The 11,943-nt window shown below is 50.9% G+C and overlaps 1 protein-coding gene across 1 annotated transcript in view; it reads left to right on the forward strand.

Moving 5' to 3' along the window:
- MYO15B (myosin XVB) overlaps window positions 1–11,037 on the forward strand; it is a 42,762-nt gene extending 31,725 nt beyond the window's left edge. Inside the window, 23 exon segments of the mRNA XM_088176814.1 lie at window positions 811–926; window positions 1,435–1,494; window positions 1,727–1,802; window positions 2,265–2,383; window positions 2,599–2,717; window positions 3,121–3,262; window positions 3,398–3,509; window positions 3,870–4,030; window positions 4,266–4,378; window positions 4,484–4,547; window positions 4,762–4,834; window positions 5,175–5,251; window positions 5,624–5,700; window positions 6,256–6,386; window positions 6,635–6,729; window positions 7,311–7,388; window positions 7,564–7,672; window positions 7,997–8,145; window positions 8,498–8,625; window positions 9,355–9,488; window positions 9,964–10,097; window positions 10,513–10,653; window positions 10,924–11,037. Of these exon segments, the coding sequence (XP_088032940.1) occupies window positions 811–926; window positions 1,435–1,494; window positions 1,727–1,802; window positions 2,265–2,383; window positions 2,599–2,717; window positions 3,121–3,262; window positions 3,398–3,509; window positions 3,870–4,030; window positions 4,266–4,378; window positions 4,484–4,547; window positions 4,762–4,834; window positions 5,175–5,251; window positions 5,624–5,700; window positions 6,256–6,386; window positions 6,635–6,729; window positions 7,311–7,388; window positions 7,564–7,672; window positions 7,997–8,145; window positions 8,498–8,625; window positions 9,355–9,488; window positions 9,964–10,097; window positions 10,513–10,653; window positions 10,924–11,037 (2,522 nt within the window).
- Window positions 11,038–11,943: the final 906 nt, after the last annotated feature.

Below are 11,943 nucleotides of genomic sequence, written 5' to 3' on the forward strand. Positions count from 1 at the left end.
CATTGGATACCTGTACCAATGGATTTCAAGCTGTTTAAAATTCTCATCAGCATCACATTTCATGACCTGCAAGGAACAGTCAGTCAAACACTGAAGGACTCCATCCTGCAGCAACTTCCCTGGTAAAAAAGAATTCCCCTGTTAGCTCCTCCTCTCTTAAAAAGTTATTCTTTAGAAAGTCCTGTGAAAGTAACTGGATTAGCCTGAAAAATTATTTCATGTTTTGGAATAGGGGTACAGAAGCAGCTGAAGTATGGGAATTACTACATTATTTGTCTATGAACTCTGAAGTTTTGAAAGTTTGAAGTGCTTAAATGAAGACATTCCTACCTCATAAAGTAACAACTTTGAACAGTTGCCTTCAGACTGAGCCTGTCTTTAACACATCTGCAGAGAGACAATCCAGTGTTAGTTTTGGGTACCAGAACCTTGTAGCCTCCAAGCTCTGGGGAGAATTTTATGTCCCTTTGAAACCTTCAGCAGTTTATAAACCTGTTTATAATGACACGAAGAGAAACCTGTGTCTTCAACCTCAGGCACCAGGGGAGTATTTTGTGTGGCAGGGTGAGTGCTCCCCGTGCCTGGAGTGTTTCTGTTCTTAGCAATGAACTTACAGGAAGTGTAAATGCTACCAGAAATTCTGGGAATGGCTGGTTTGTGCTCACATGAGCTGGTCACTGATCTTCAGGAGATTCTCTGACAGGAATATTCCATCAGGAGCTGTCCCCTTTCCCCTGGCAGGTCTTTGGTGTGTGGAAAGGACCTTGTAACCCTCACAGCCCATCTTCACTGCTTTTTCTCCCCATACAGACCCTGCTGTGACAATGGCAGATGATGATGGGATCAAGACCCAGCTGTACAAGCTCACCACCAGTGTCAGCTTTTCCTATATCGACCCCGCCTGGAAAATTTTTCTGCGCAAAGAGGTTCAGTTCCTTAGCTGGGGATCGGAGCTTGTCCCTTCTTGGGTTAAAATGGGGTTTTTGTGGTCATAGGCACTCAGTGTAAGATAAGAGCATAGATAAGATAATTCTGGGATCACAGACACAGGATTTGGAGGCCATGATCATGTCATGGGGAATCCAGGTCCTGCTCTGCCTTACTGACACTTGTGTCTCAGTTTCTCTACCAGTCCTTTCCTTCCTCTGTAGACCACTGAGAAATCTAAAACTGAATTTGTTGTTGCCTGGTGCTTTCCTGTTAAAATAGTACAAATGTGTTTAAAACCAAGTATTGGAGAGTGTGCTAAACTCACCAGGCTTCATCCCTTGCTCTGACCACTCAGGTTTTGGTCCTTCTGTTTGCATTCACAATGTCTTCTCCCTGCCTGTCTCTGCAGATGAACTCACTCCTCCTTGGCAGAGGGATTGCAAAACATCCCTGGGGAGCTACTTCTGCAATATCTGTAACACCACTATTACCCTCCTCTTGCAGGTGTTTTACCCCAAAGAAAATTTCAGCCACCCTTATTGTCTGAACTTGCTGTGTGAGCAGGTAAGCACTGGAGTGTGGCTCAAGGCCAATTGTCTCTCTGGGGACAAAACACTCCATAATTACATTGCATAAGTCACCTTCACTCCTCCATCCTGAGCAGTGCAAGTCTCTTCTCCAGATCCATCCAATCCAGTCCCTGTTCACTCCTCTCAGACTCGGTTTAACAGCCCCAGATGCTTCAACAGAGCCAGGTGTGACCTTTGCAATGGAAACTTCTCTGTTTCCTCTGCAGATCATCCGTGACACCTTCTCTGAGTCCAGCTTTCGGATCTCCAAGGAGGAGAAGCGCAAGATGAAAGATCTGCTGAGTAATTAACAGCCCCCTCACCCCTTCCCCTCTGTGCCCATCCCAGCTTCTGCTCTGCAATGACAAACTGGCCTCCAAGCCTTTCAGTCAGTACTTAGGGCACAGGAGAAATGTTTGTCACTGCAGCAGGAGAGCACATTTTAGAGTGCAGCGTAGGAATGTTTGTTTATTCCAAATGGCCCTGAAATTTCCATGAGCCAAAAAAACTTAGTTCTGAAATGTTTATTGTGGGGAGAGGAAACTGAAGCCCAAGAATAGGATTTTGATTTGTTTCAAATTCCAACTGCCATCTCTGACATGATCTTCATGGAGAAAGGGATGGAAACCAGTAGCAGACTGGTATGTGCAGGTGTCCTTTCTGTGCTGTGAACACAGAGGGACTGCTGGGAGTGAATCCCTGGCAAGAGGGAGGCTTGGCCACCTTTGTCTTTCTGAGCAAGTAACTGTTTTGTGACCTTACCAGCGGAGTTCCAAGTTGGCAACAATGCCCAGTCCATTCAGGAGGACGGGATAAAGAAGAGGATTGTAGTGGCTGCTCGGGACAACTGGGCCAACTATTTCTCCCGCCTTTTCCCTGTTCAGGTGAGTCTCAATTCTCTCACCAGACCCTGGGCTTGCTTTATCTGTGGCTCCAGTTCCCTCTTTCTGTCTCTCTGCCTGGCCACACTGCAGTGATTCTGTACCTTCCCTACCTTGCAGGGTTTCACACCTCTTTTGTGGCATCTCCTTTCTCTGGTGCCACCACCTGTGCAGGTGGGATGGAGCCTTCGATTCTCTGTGCTGCATTTCCCTTACAGGGTGAAAAGGGAAGTGATGTGCAGATCCTGGGTGTTTCTCACCGGGGCATGAGGCTGCTGAAGGTGGAGAAAGCAGCTGGATACCACCCTGAGCACCTCAAGACCCTACGCAGCTACTGGTGAGCAGAGGGGCCCTGGCTGCTGCAGGAGGACAGTTTGTGTCAGGCAGGGTGTTGGTGGCAAACTGAATGGGGGAGCTGAAAATTCCGAGTTGTGCTGTGCTCTCTAGGATTGTCCTTGGCCAGCTGTGACTCACTGACCCTCCTTTTAATGAGTCTGGCTTCTCCTTTTCCTTCACACCTTGACCTTTGCTTACAACAAGTGAGCGCTGGGGGTGAATCAGCTCCGTGTGTCATCACAGGGAGCTCCTCAGGGTGAAAGCCATGAGCAGCTGGTGGAAGGCCAGCCTGGAGAATGTTGAGGCATGTCTCCATTCCCAGTCCTTGGAATGGGATCCCATCCCACATTCTGCATCCCAAGCTCTGGCAGAAGGAGCCTGAACATGCTGGCTTGTGTTCCCAGCTTTGCAGATGTGCTGTCAGTGGAGATGAAAGGCAGCAATTCCCTGGAGTTCTCCCTGAAGACAGAGCAGCTCATCCTGCACTCTCCAAAGGCTCCGAGCATCAAGGCCATGGTGGAACTCTTCATGCAGGAGCTGAGGCAGGTGAGGCAGCAGCTGGAGTGCAGTAGGGAATGAAGGTGGTTTCCTAGATGAACCTGAGAGTGTCCATGGGATGACATGATTTGAGCCCTTCACATCCTTGGGATGAGACCTGAGCTGGCCATGCCTTTTCCCCAGGACACCAACTATGTCGTGGCTCTGCGCAGCTACGTCGTGGATGACAAGAGCCTGCTCAGCTTCAAGAAGGGAGATCTCATCGAGCTGCTGCCCATGCAGGGCGTGGAGCCAGGTGAGGGCCTGTGTTGGGATTGGCAGGACCAGGATCAAGGGCCTGCTGGCTCCATGGTGCCCAGAACCAGAGGAATGCAGGGTGGGCTGGCATCATCAGCCTCCAGCTCTGCCTGACAAGCCTTGTCCCAGTTGCCTCAGTTACAGGAATATATGTTATATAACCATATATATATATATATATATATATATATATATATATATATATATATATATATATGTATGTATGTATTATATGTTTCCTTAGGACGCAGAAAAACCTGGTGAGTCTGATGCTCTCCTTTGCCAACAGAGAGCTTCAGTGCTCGTTTCTCTTGCAGCTGCCCTGGCTCCTGACTCTTTCTGTGGTTTTTTTTTCCAGGGTGGCAGTTTGGCTCCACCGGTGGCCGCTGTGGTCTCTTCCCCACCAGCCTGGTGCAGCTGGCTCCTGCCCCCGACTACCTCAGCAGCAGCATGGACAGACGGGGAGAGCAGAGGAAGAGCCTGAGAGCCTCCCCGGAGAGCAGGAACACCAGCAGGGAGGTGAGCAGGGCTGGGGAGGAGCACCCAGGGCACATGGCTGGGTTCTGTGGGAGCTGCCAGGGCGGGTCCGTGGCTCTGGGAGTGTCTGAGGGCAGAGGGAAGGTGGTGAGTGCTTAGTGTTTGCAGATGAGACACTCAAATCCATCACGGTGTTGGAGGGGAGGCACCACACACAGATGAGGAGCTGCAGTTCCTCAGCTGATGTTTTAGGGTGGGTTTGGTGGTGTTCCTGCAGGGTTCTGTCCTCAGCCTGACAGCAGGAGCCAGCAGCACCATGGTAGTCCCTGCTGGTGACCATTACACCATGATTGACTTCGCCACCGCCTACTTCAGAGAGGCTCAGCCCATGTGAGTAGGCTGTGCTCCTTCCCAGCCAGGACCTGGGCAGCCTGACCCACACCAGCCTGTTTCTGGGCTATTTCTTGAACTGCATGTTCCCTCTCCTGTGTCTAGGCAGGGCCTGAAGGGGACCTCTGCTGAGAAGAAGAGTGTCACTGAGCTGGTACGGCACACCAAGGTGAGCTCACCTCTCCCCCTGGCCACGGCCCCAGCTCCAGCACTGCCCCTGCCTTTGTCCCCAAGAACAGATCCTTGCCTGCAGTCTCTGGACAAGTGTAGGTGTCCCCTGCTCTTGGGTGCTGCCTGTGGGATCCTGGAGTGTCTGGCACAGCCTGCAGAGCACAGCTCTGTGATCCACAGCCCTGGTGCATCCCTGTGCTCTGGCCCTGCAGGTCCCAATCCAGGCATCTTTGCTCTGCTACTCTGACAGTGAGCTGAACGAGCTGGCCACGAAGAACTTCCAGAGTAAGGCACTGCCTGGGACCCAGCACTGCAGAGGGGGCAGTGGGGTGGGCAGGGTGGGCACACACAGACATTGTGGGCTCGGTGGGTGTGCAGACTGGGTGAGGAGGGACCTTCTAAGGCATTTCTGCAGTTCATAACCCCCCGTGTGCTCGCTGAAAACTTCCAGCAAGTGGGACTTTGAGTGCAAAGTGTCCCAGAACGCTCTGCCTGGGCTTTGGGCTGACTCCACATGTCCAGTGCAAGCCTTGTAACAGCAGAGATCAGGACATTTCCTTGCCCACTGCCAGCCCCATGGCAGAACCACCCCTGCTCAGACTAAAGGCCAGGCTTTGCCTTGCAGCTCTGATGAGATTCATGGGAGATCAGCCAAAACACAAGCACCAGGCTGAGGTCCAATGCATCTATGAAATCCTCCAGGTTTGTGGGCTTCCCCCGGGAAAAGTGTGAAAGCACTAATGGGAATGGAGGGCCAAGACCTTGCTGGGAAGGAAAAGAGCAGGGAGAGCCATAATGGCACCTCCTACCTGAGGAAGGGAGGTGGAACAGACTGTGGGGAGGGGTTGCATGTAAACAGTCTCCCTTGATATCACTGGATGAGAGCACAACCTGCCTCTCCTCTCTCCTCCTTTGAGCCTAAATAGCATTAGAGACCTGAGGCTGCAAAGCCCAAACTTTAAGCCAAACTGGCAGAGCTCTGAAGCTGGGAGAGGAAGGGCACAGAGATGATCTGGGGACATCTCTGATGCTCTCATCCCCTCTCTTATGTTCTTTTCTCCTGTCTGGATGCAGCTGTGCAAGGAGAAGGAGAATTTACACGATGAGATCTACTGTCAGGTCTTCAAACAGGTCACCCACAACCCTCAGCAGTGAGTATCAGCACTGCCAGTGCACAGTGTGTGCACAGCTGGAGAGGAGCTATCTGCTGCAGGGACACCAGGGCCAGGGGAGAGGGTGTCCCCTATGATGGGTTTTCCCCAGCTGCTCCAGTGCTGAAGCTCCTGCTCAGCACTCAGGAAATTTTGCCAGTCACTGGGTCAGGCATTTTCACTTTAGTGGATATTTTTCCTTATATTTCTGGCTGCTGATCTATCTGAGCACCAGTGAACATTCCTGGTGGATCCTGATTTCCTCCTCCCAGCCTTGGGCAATTGATAAACACCAGTCAAGGACTGGCTTGGCCCCACTCTGCCCTGTGAGGTGGCAGCAGTGGCATCAGAGTGGCCTTCATTGCTCCCTTCCTTTGATTACTGTTGGAATAACTGAATCAATCTCTTGCTGAGCACAGAAACCTCTGACCAAGGGCTGACACCTCCTTTTCTGCCACCTGCCAGAGGTGTTCAGAAGGGCACAAGCTCACTTTGAGCTGCTCAGAGCAGGAATTGTCCTGTCCCAAGGTGCCCACAGTCCTTTCTGATCCTCAGGGAGAGCGAGATGCGGGGCTGGCTGCTCCTAAACCTGCTCACTGGGTACTTCCTGCCTTCCAAAACCCTGATGCCCTATGCCACCAAGTTCCTGCAGCTGGCCAGCAGTGATCCATCCAGCAACCACCACGGTGAGACTGTTTGTGTCCTGTAAAGCAAATATTCCAGATCTAATCCCCCCATACTGTCATTCCTCTGTCCTGGACACTGTCACGGTTTGGATGTGTCCTGGAAGGGTGGGAGGTGAGGTCAAGTCTCTTTGCTCCCCTGGCAGTGACCAGGGGTTAAATTCAACCCATCCAGGATGACCCAAAGCACAGGACACGATGTTTAGTTCTCTGTTTGGCTCAGCACATGGAGCTTTTTCTTTTTGCTGCAGACATAGCCAAGATCTGCCAGAGCAACCTGCGCAAAAACTTCCTGTACGGGGGCCGCCGGCACCTGCCCTTCGCTGTGGAGATGGAGGCACTGCTGGTATGGAGGGCAGGGCAGGGGGGTGCTGGGGGAGAGGGAAGATGTCACTGTTGAGGTGACACACTACAGAAAGCTGAAATCCCCCTTGTTGCCACAGCTATCTGTCTTTTAAACACTCTACAAAGTTTACACTTTATTCATTGGTTACAATAAATCAACGTAATGTTCATTGATGTAAAACCATCAATGTCTCTGTTTTTCCCAAGACTTTTCTAAAAATACTTTCCCAGCTGCAGGTTTTCTTTCCCACTTATCTCCTTCTCCTTCTTCTCAGTCTCCAGCCTTGGTAGAATACCTTTCAGAAATAAAACCTTGTCCATTAACCCTCTGTGGCCCACGGACCAGCTGTGAGCCCCTCCACAGGAGAGGCTTTGTTGGAGGTGCCAGGTGCAGTGTGACAGGGACACTTGGTGTTTCAGGAGAGGAAATGGAGCTTGGGAAGTGCAGTGCCATGGAGTGGGCAGGGAAGAGGCAGGTGCTGTGGACAAGCAGTGGAAGCAGGGATGAGGAAGGAGAGGGAGAAGCACACGTGGGGCTGAGAAACCCATGGTGGGACCCTGCCTGAACATTGTCCTTTGCAGAAGGGACACGGTGCCCGCCGGCTGGTGGTGCTGATGCCTGGAGGTGTGGAGTACCTCACCAGGATCAGGACATTCACTGTGAGTACCTCACCAGGATCAGGACATTCACTGTGAGTTTCCAGCTGTGAATTCCTTCACTGGTCTGGACTCTGAGCCACACCAGGGAAATCCCTTATCTGACAAGGAATAATGCATCTACCTGCTCTCGGGCTTGCCTGCTCATGGTATTAATTTCCTTCTTTCCTTGCTTCAGGTGGCCAAGGAGCTCTTGCAGGAGATCTGTGAGCAGATGGGAATAAGTGAACAGCAAGAGATACAGGACTTTGTCCTCTTTGCTGTCAGGAGTGGTGACAAAAATCTCGGTAAGTAGAGACAAGCACGCAGCTTCTCTCTTCCAGCAGCCTCTGCAACAGGGAGCATCAGAGCTCCTGCCTGGAATATTTCCTCCACCCTTGCTGGCTCCTGGGAGGGTGCTCTTAAGCAGTTTCACTCTGTATTAGGGTTAAGGACTGATCCTTCTCAGAGGCTGTGTTGCTTGTTCCTGAAGGAGCTGTGTGGCTCCGTGTCTCTTTGGAATGGCTGATGCTTGGAGTCTCAGGGCAGGGTGGAACTGAGGTGTGCAGGAAGGCTCCTGTCCCAGCCTCTCCACCAAGAGTGATGGATGACCCTCTCTGTGTGTCATGTAGGTAAAATGGTGAGGCCAATAAAACTGGAGGAGTATCTCCATGATTACCTGCTGGAGGACAAGCTGGTCACTGTCACCTTACGCAGGCTCATCTGGAGGGCACCTCTGCACTTTGACAACCAAGTTTACACAGATGTCCATTATGGACAGGTAAGCAGGAGCAGGACCCTCCCTAGCAGGGACAGATGTAGAATCCCAGCCAACAGGAAGGTCCCAGGGGGCTGAAAAAGCAGCAGAGCTTTGGCTGATAGGCTTTGTGTGCTGTTTCTGGGAGTGAGTCAACACTGAAGCTATGGATGGCAGGAAGGCTCTGTGCCTGTGGCCTTAGCCTGAAGCACTGCTGCTCCATGTGCAGCTCCCCAGGCTCCTCCTGAGCCCACAGAGCCTTTGTTTTGCATTATCAGTAAGGCAGGATGTGGGTCTGTGCAGCCTGGCACTGCCCAGACCTGCCTGTACCCTGTGGCAGGTTTAACAAAGGCCTCTTTGGTGTGCTGTCCCTCAGGTGCTGTGGGATTACCTGAACGGGAGGATCCTGCTGAACCAGAGTAAAGAAATGGAGATGCAGGTGGGCCTTTTGGCAATGCTCCAGCACTGGGCCAAAGGGGAGCAGCACAACTCTGCTCCCTCCAGGTATGTCTGTGGTAGAGGGGATCTCTCTGTGATGCCCATAGGCACCACAGGGGATAGGAGCAGGTACCTGGAAGTCCTCTCTGAATAATTAAGAAATGTCCAGTTCTGGAGAACAGAGAGGGTCATGAGGGTGCCATGGTAATTTAATTTGGATTTGTAACACCAAGAAGGAAGGGCATGAGCTCATGGTTTGAGTGAATCCTCCTTTGTTCTCTCACAAATGTCAGAGGTTTCAACCCTGGACACCTGAAATCTGTGGTGAGGTGCCCAAAAGGAACAAAATTGTCCCTGGATAATCGAAACCTTCAGCCCTGCAATTCCAAGCTGTACTTTGCCACTCCTTCCTTTCTTTATGCACTTTGACTTAGAGTTGAGGTAATGCCTCTCTAAGATTCCCTTAAAGCACCAGCAGCAGGGAAATGGCAGAACCCTCCTGGTCACTGAAGAGCTCTTGCTGTCTCCAGAAAGGAGGGATTTCTTTCCAAGCACTGGTCAGTGGTGCACAGCTGAATTCTCTGTGGACAAGGGTGGTCTCACTGTCTCTGATGGTTCCTTCCACCTTACCCAATGCAGGCATCACCTCCTGTGCTATTCCTCTCACCCTTCACCCTTGTTCCCAAATATACAATGGAAAATTGTTACCCCATCCCATCCTTCCTCTTAATCCCCTGGCTGATGTTTGATTTTAGCTGGGCAGGGGGGTGAAATAGAATCTGTTTTTTGGCACAGGGAAGAGCTGAAGGAATACACTCCAAAGACCCTGCAGGCTTCCATCAGCCCCAAGGCTCTGCACAACCACACGGCCACACTGCTGAGAACAAGGCAGCCCCTCCAGCCACTGGATGCAAAAATCCAGTTCATAGGTGAGGACACATCCAGATCTGCTTCAGTTTCTATGCTGTTTCAGTTTCTGGAAGCTGCTCTGAATGCACTTTTGGGACAATTCAAGAAGTTGTTGATGATTCTTGGAGCCTGGAATGGGCCATGAGAACGGAATTCCCTGCCAGCTCCTCACTGTGGATTAGATCTTGTTCCCAAGCATGGTGATCATGGTAGAAGTTTCATCTCTTGTAGGAGTCTGCAGTGGATTTTCAGAGCTCTGTAGAAGCTGTGTTTTAATTGCTATTCTGGCTGCATGTCTGTTTTCAGGTCAGAAAAGGACAGGACATACATTCAGGCTGCTGAGAACTGAGGCCAGGGAAGGAGGCAGAAGTTGTCAATATTACTTCTTAATGTAGAAAATCTTGGGAATGCTGGCAGCTTTGACCACCCCAGGCTGGTGCAGTAAATTGCTGGCTGAAAGCTGCTGCCCTCAGGCCACTCTTTGCTCTCTTCTAGAGAATGTGATGAAATTGCCTTTCTTTGGCTACACCATCTTCGTCGTGGAGAGAATCAGTGATGAGATGGTCCCTGTGCCCTGTTTCTTTGGTGTGAACAAGGAGGAGATCATCGTGGTGGATGGCACCAGCCAGGTATGCCAGACATTTCCCCCTGATGTCTGTTAGATACTAACTGGGACTTTAGAAGAACTTGTGCAGGGAGAGGCTGGACTTCCCTGCATCACAGCCACTCTGACAACAGCACTGGCCCAAAGCAAGAGTGTAGAACAGGCATTACTGCCACGGGCTCTTTGTAAGTCCAGTGTTCATGCTAACAAGCACAATCCACAGTAAAACCAAATGCAGAACACGTTCCTGTTTGTCCCAGTCCCGTGGGAGTTCCAGGGCTGTGCTGGGCAGCCGGAGCCTGCCCTGTATCCTGCACACACCACCCTCAGCTCTTCCCTCAGCTTTCACCAGGCTCTTGAGGTGACCTGTGGTGAGAACGAGATGGTTTTCACTTGCAGGGGCTGCTCCTGAGGGTGGCTGGTGGCTTTTCCCTTGGCAGGTGGTGTCGCGGGCTGTTCCCCTGCGGGAGCTGCAGAAGCTGCGCACGCTGAGGCCCGTGGCCAACGGGGGCCTCCCCGGCCTGGAGCTGCACTACGGCTCCCCTGAGAGCCCCAGGGCCATGTGGGTGGAACTGCCACAGGTGAGACCTGCCTGCACCTGCAGCTTCCTCCTGGCACCTCCCAAAGTGCCCTCCCCTGCCCAGCTGAGCCTCTGCTAAGGGATGGTGCTGCCGCTCCTCCCTCCTGTCCCAAAGGAGGAGGGGGACACTGCATGTCCGGGCTCCAAAGTGCAGCTTGGTCCCAGCACGTGGCTGATATTTAATGATGGGAAGTGATTTATGGGGATATTCAATTAGGGGAAGCAGGTCTTTCTGGGGAAGAGTGATTGATCCTGGTTTGTGTTTTGACAGGCCAAAGAACTGTACCACACAATTGTTGTCATCCTGGATAAAACAGAGCTGCACTCCTAGAGCCTAAAAGGAGGAGAATGGCCAAGGAAAACAGCATTGTTTCCCTTTCTGTGAACTTGATCAGTGCTCCCTGACCAGTCTTTGGGAGAGAACTCTTCCAGAAGACACCCATGACCTCAGCCAGCTGCTTTCTAAGAATGCCACCACAGTGTTTGTTAATGGAGTGACCATAATCTTCGTGACCTGCCCTTCAGTCCCCAAGCACTTCCTTCAAACAATCCACACTGTGGCTAAACAAACCCCAAGGGCCTCTCCACACCACAGCCCGTTCCAACAAAGAGCAGCTGACCCAAAGCAAGCACTTGCCTTCAAGCTTTGCACTGTGCAACTCCTCCTTTCTGTTTTGAATTAATTATTATGAGCAAAGCCTGGTGCTTGCTAGAAATTTGTGTATCCTGATGCCCAGCTGAGGCCCTGCAATGCCTGCATGGGCTGCTGCTGTTTTCCAGGAGCCAGAATTTTCTCTAAATTGATATGCAGAGGTCCTGTAGCAGGACTTGTGAAGCAGGAGTTTGTAGAAAGCATCCTAATTGAAAAGCAGATCAGTGTTAATCATACAATTAACACATATGCTGGGGCACAGATTGAGCTGCAATGGTAAGGAAGTTTATTGTTAATTAATTTCTCACTGACATAATTATATGCATATGCTTCCCTCTACTACAAAGAAGTCAGTCATGGCTGTGCAGCTGTCAGACTTCAGTGATGGCTCCATGCCCCTGGAGGAAGCATCTTCAAACAGAACTTGTATTATACTGAAGTGTTTTGAGTTGTACAAAAATATTTAATTTATTTTTATTGCCACAGCTCTCCTAATGACCTGAGGAGTAACTGCTCTTTAGGAAATTGCAATAAAATAATCACAGATATGTTTTGAAGGTATGATATGATAGATTTTACATCTAACCTGGGAAAACTTAACTGCAGGTAATGGGCAAAGCTTGAAGAAAATGCTGTCAC

This window comes from Sturnus vulgaris, chromosome 20, assembly GCF_052056855.1.
Source record: "Sturnus vulgaris isolate bStuVul1 chromosome 20, bStuVul1.hap1, whole genome shotgun sequence".
NCBI lineage: Eukaryota > Metazoa > Chordata > Aves > Passeriformes > Sturnidae > Sturnus > Sturnus vulgaris.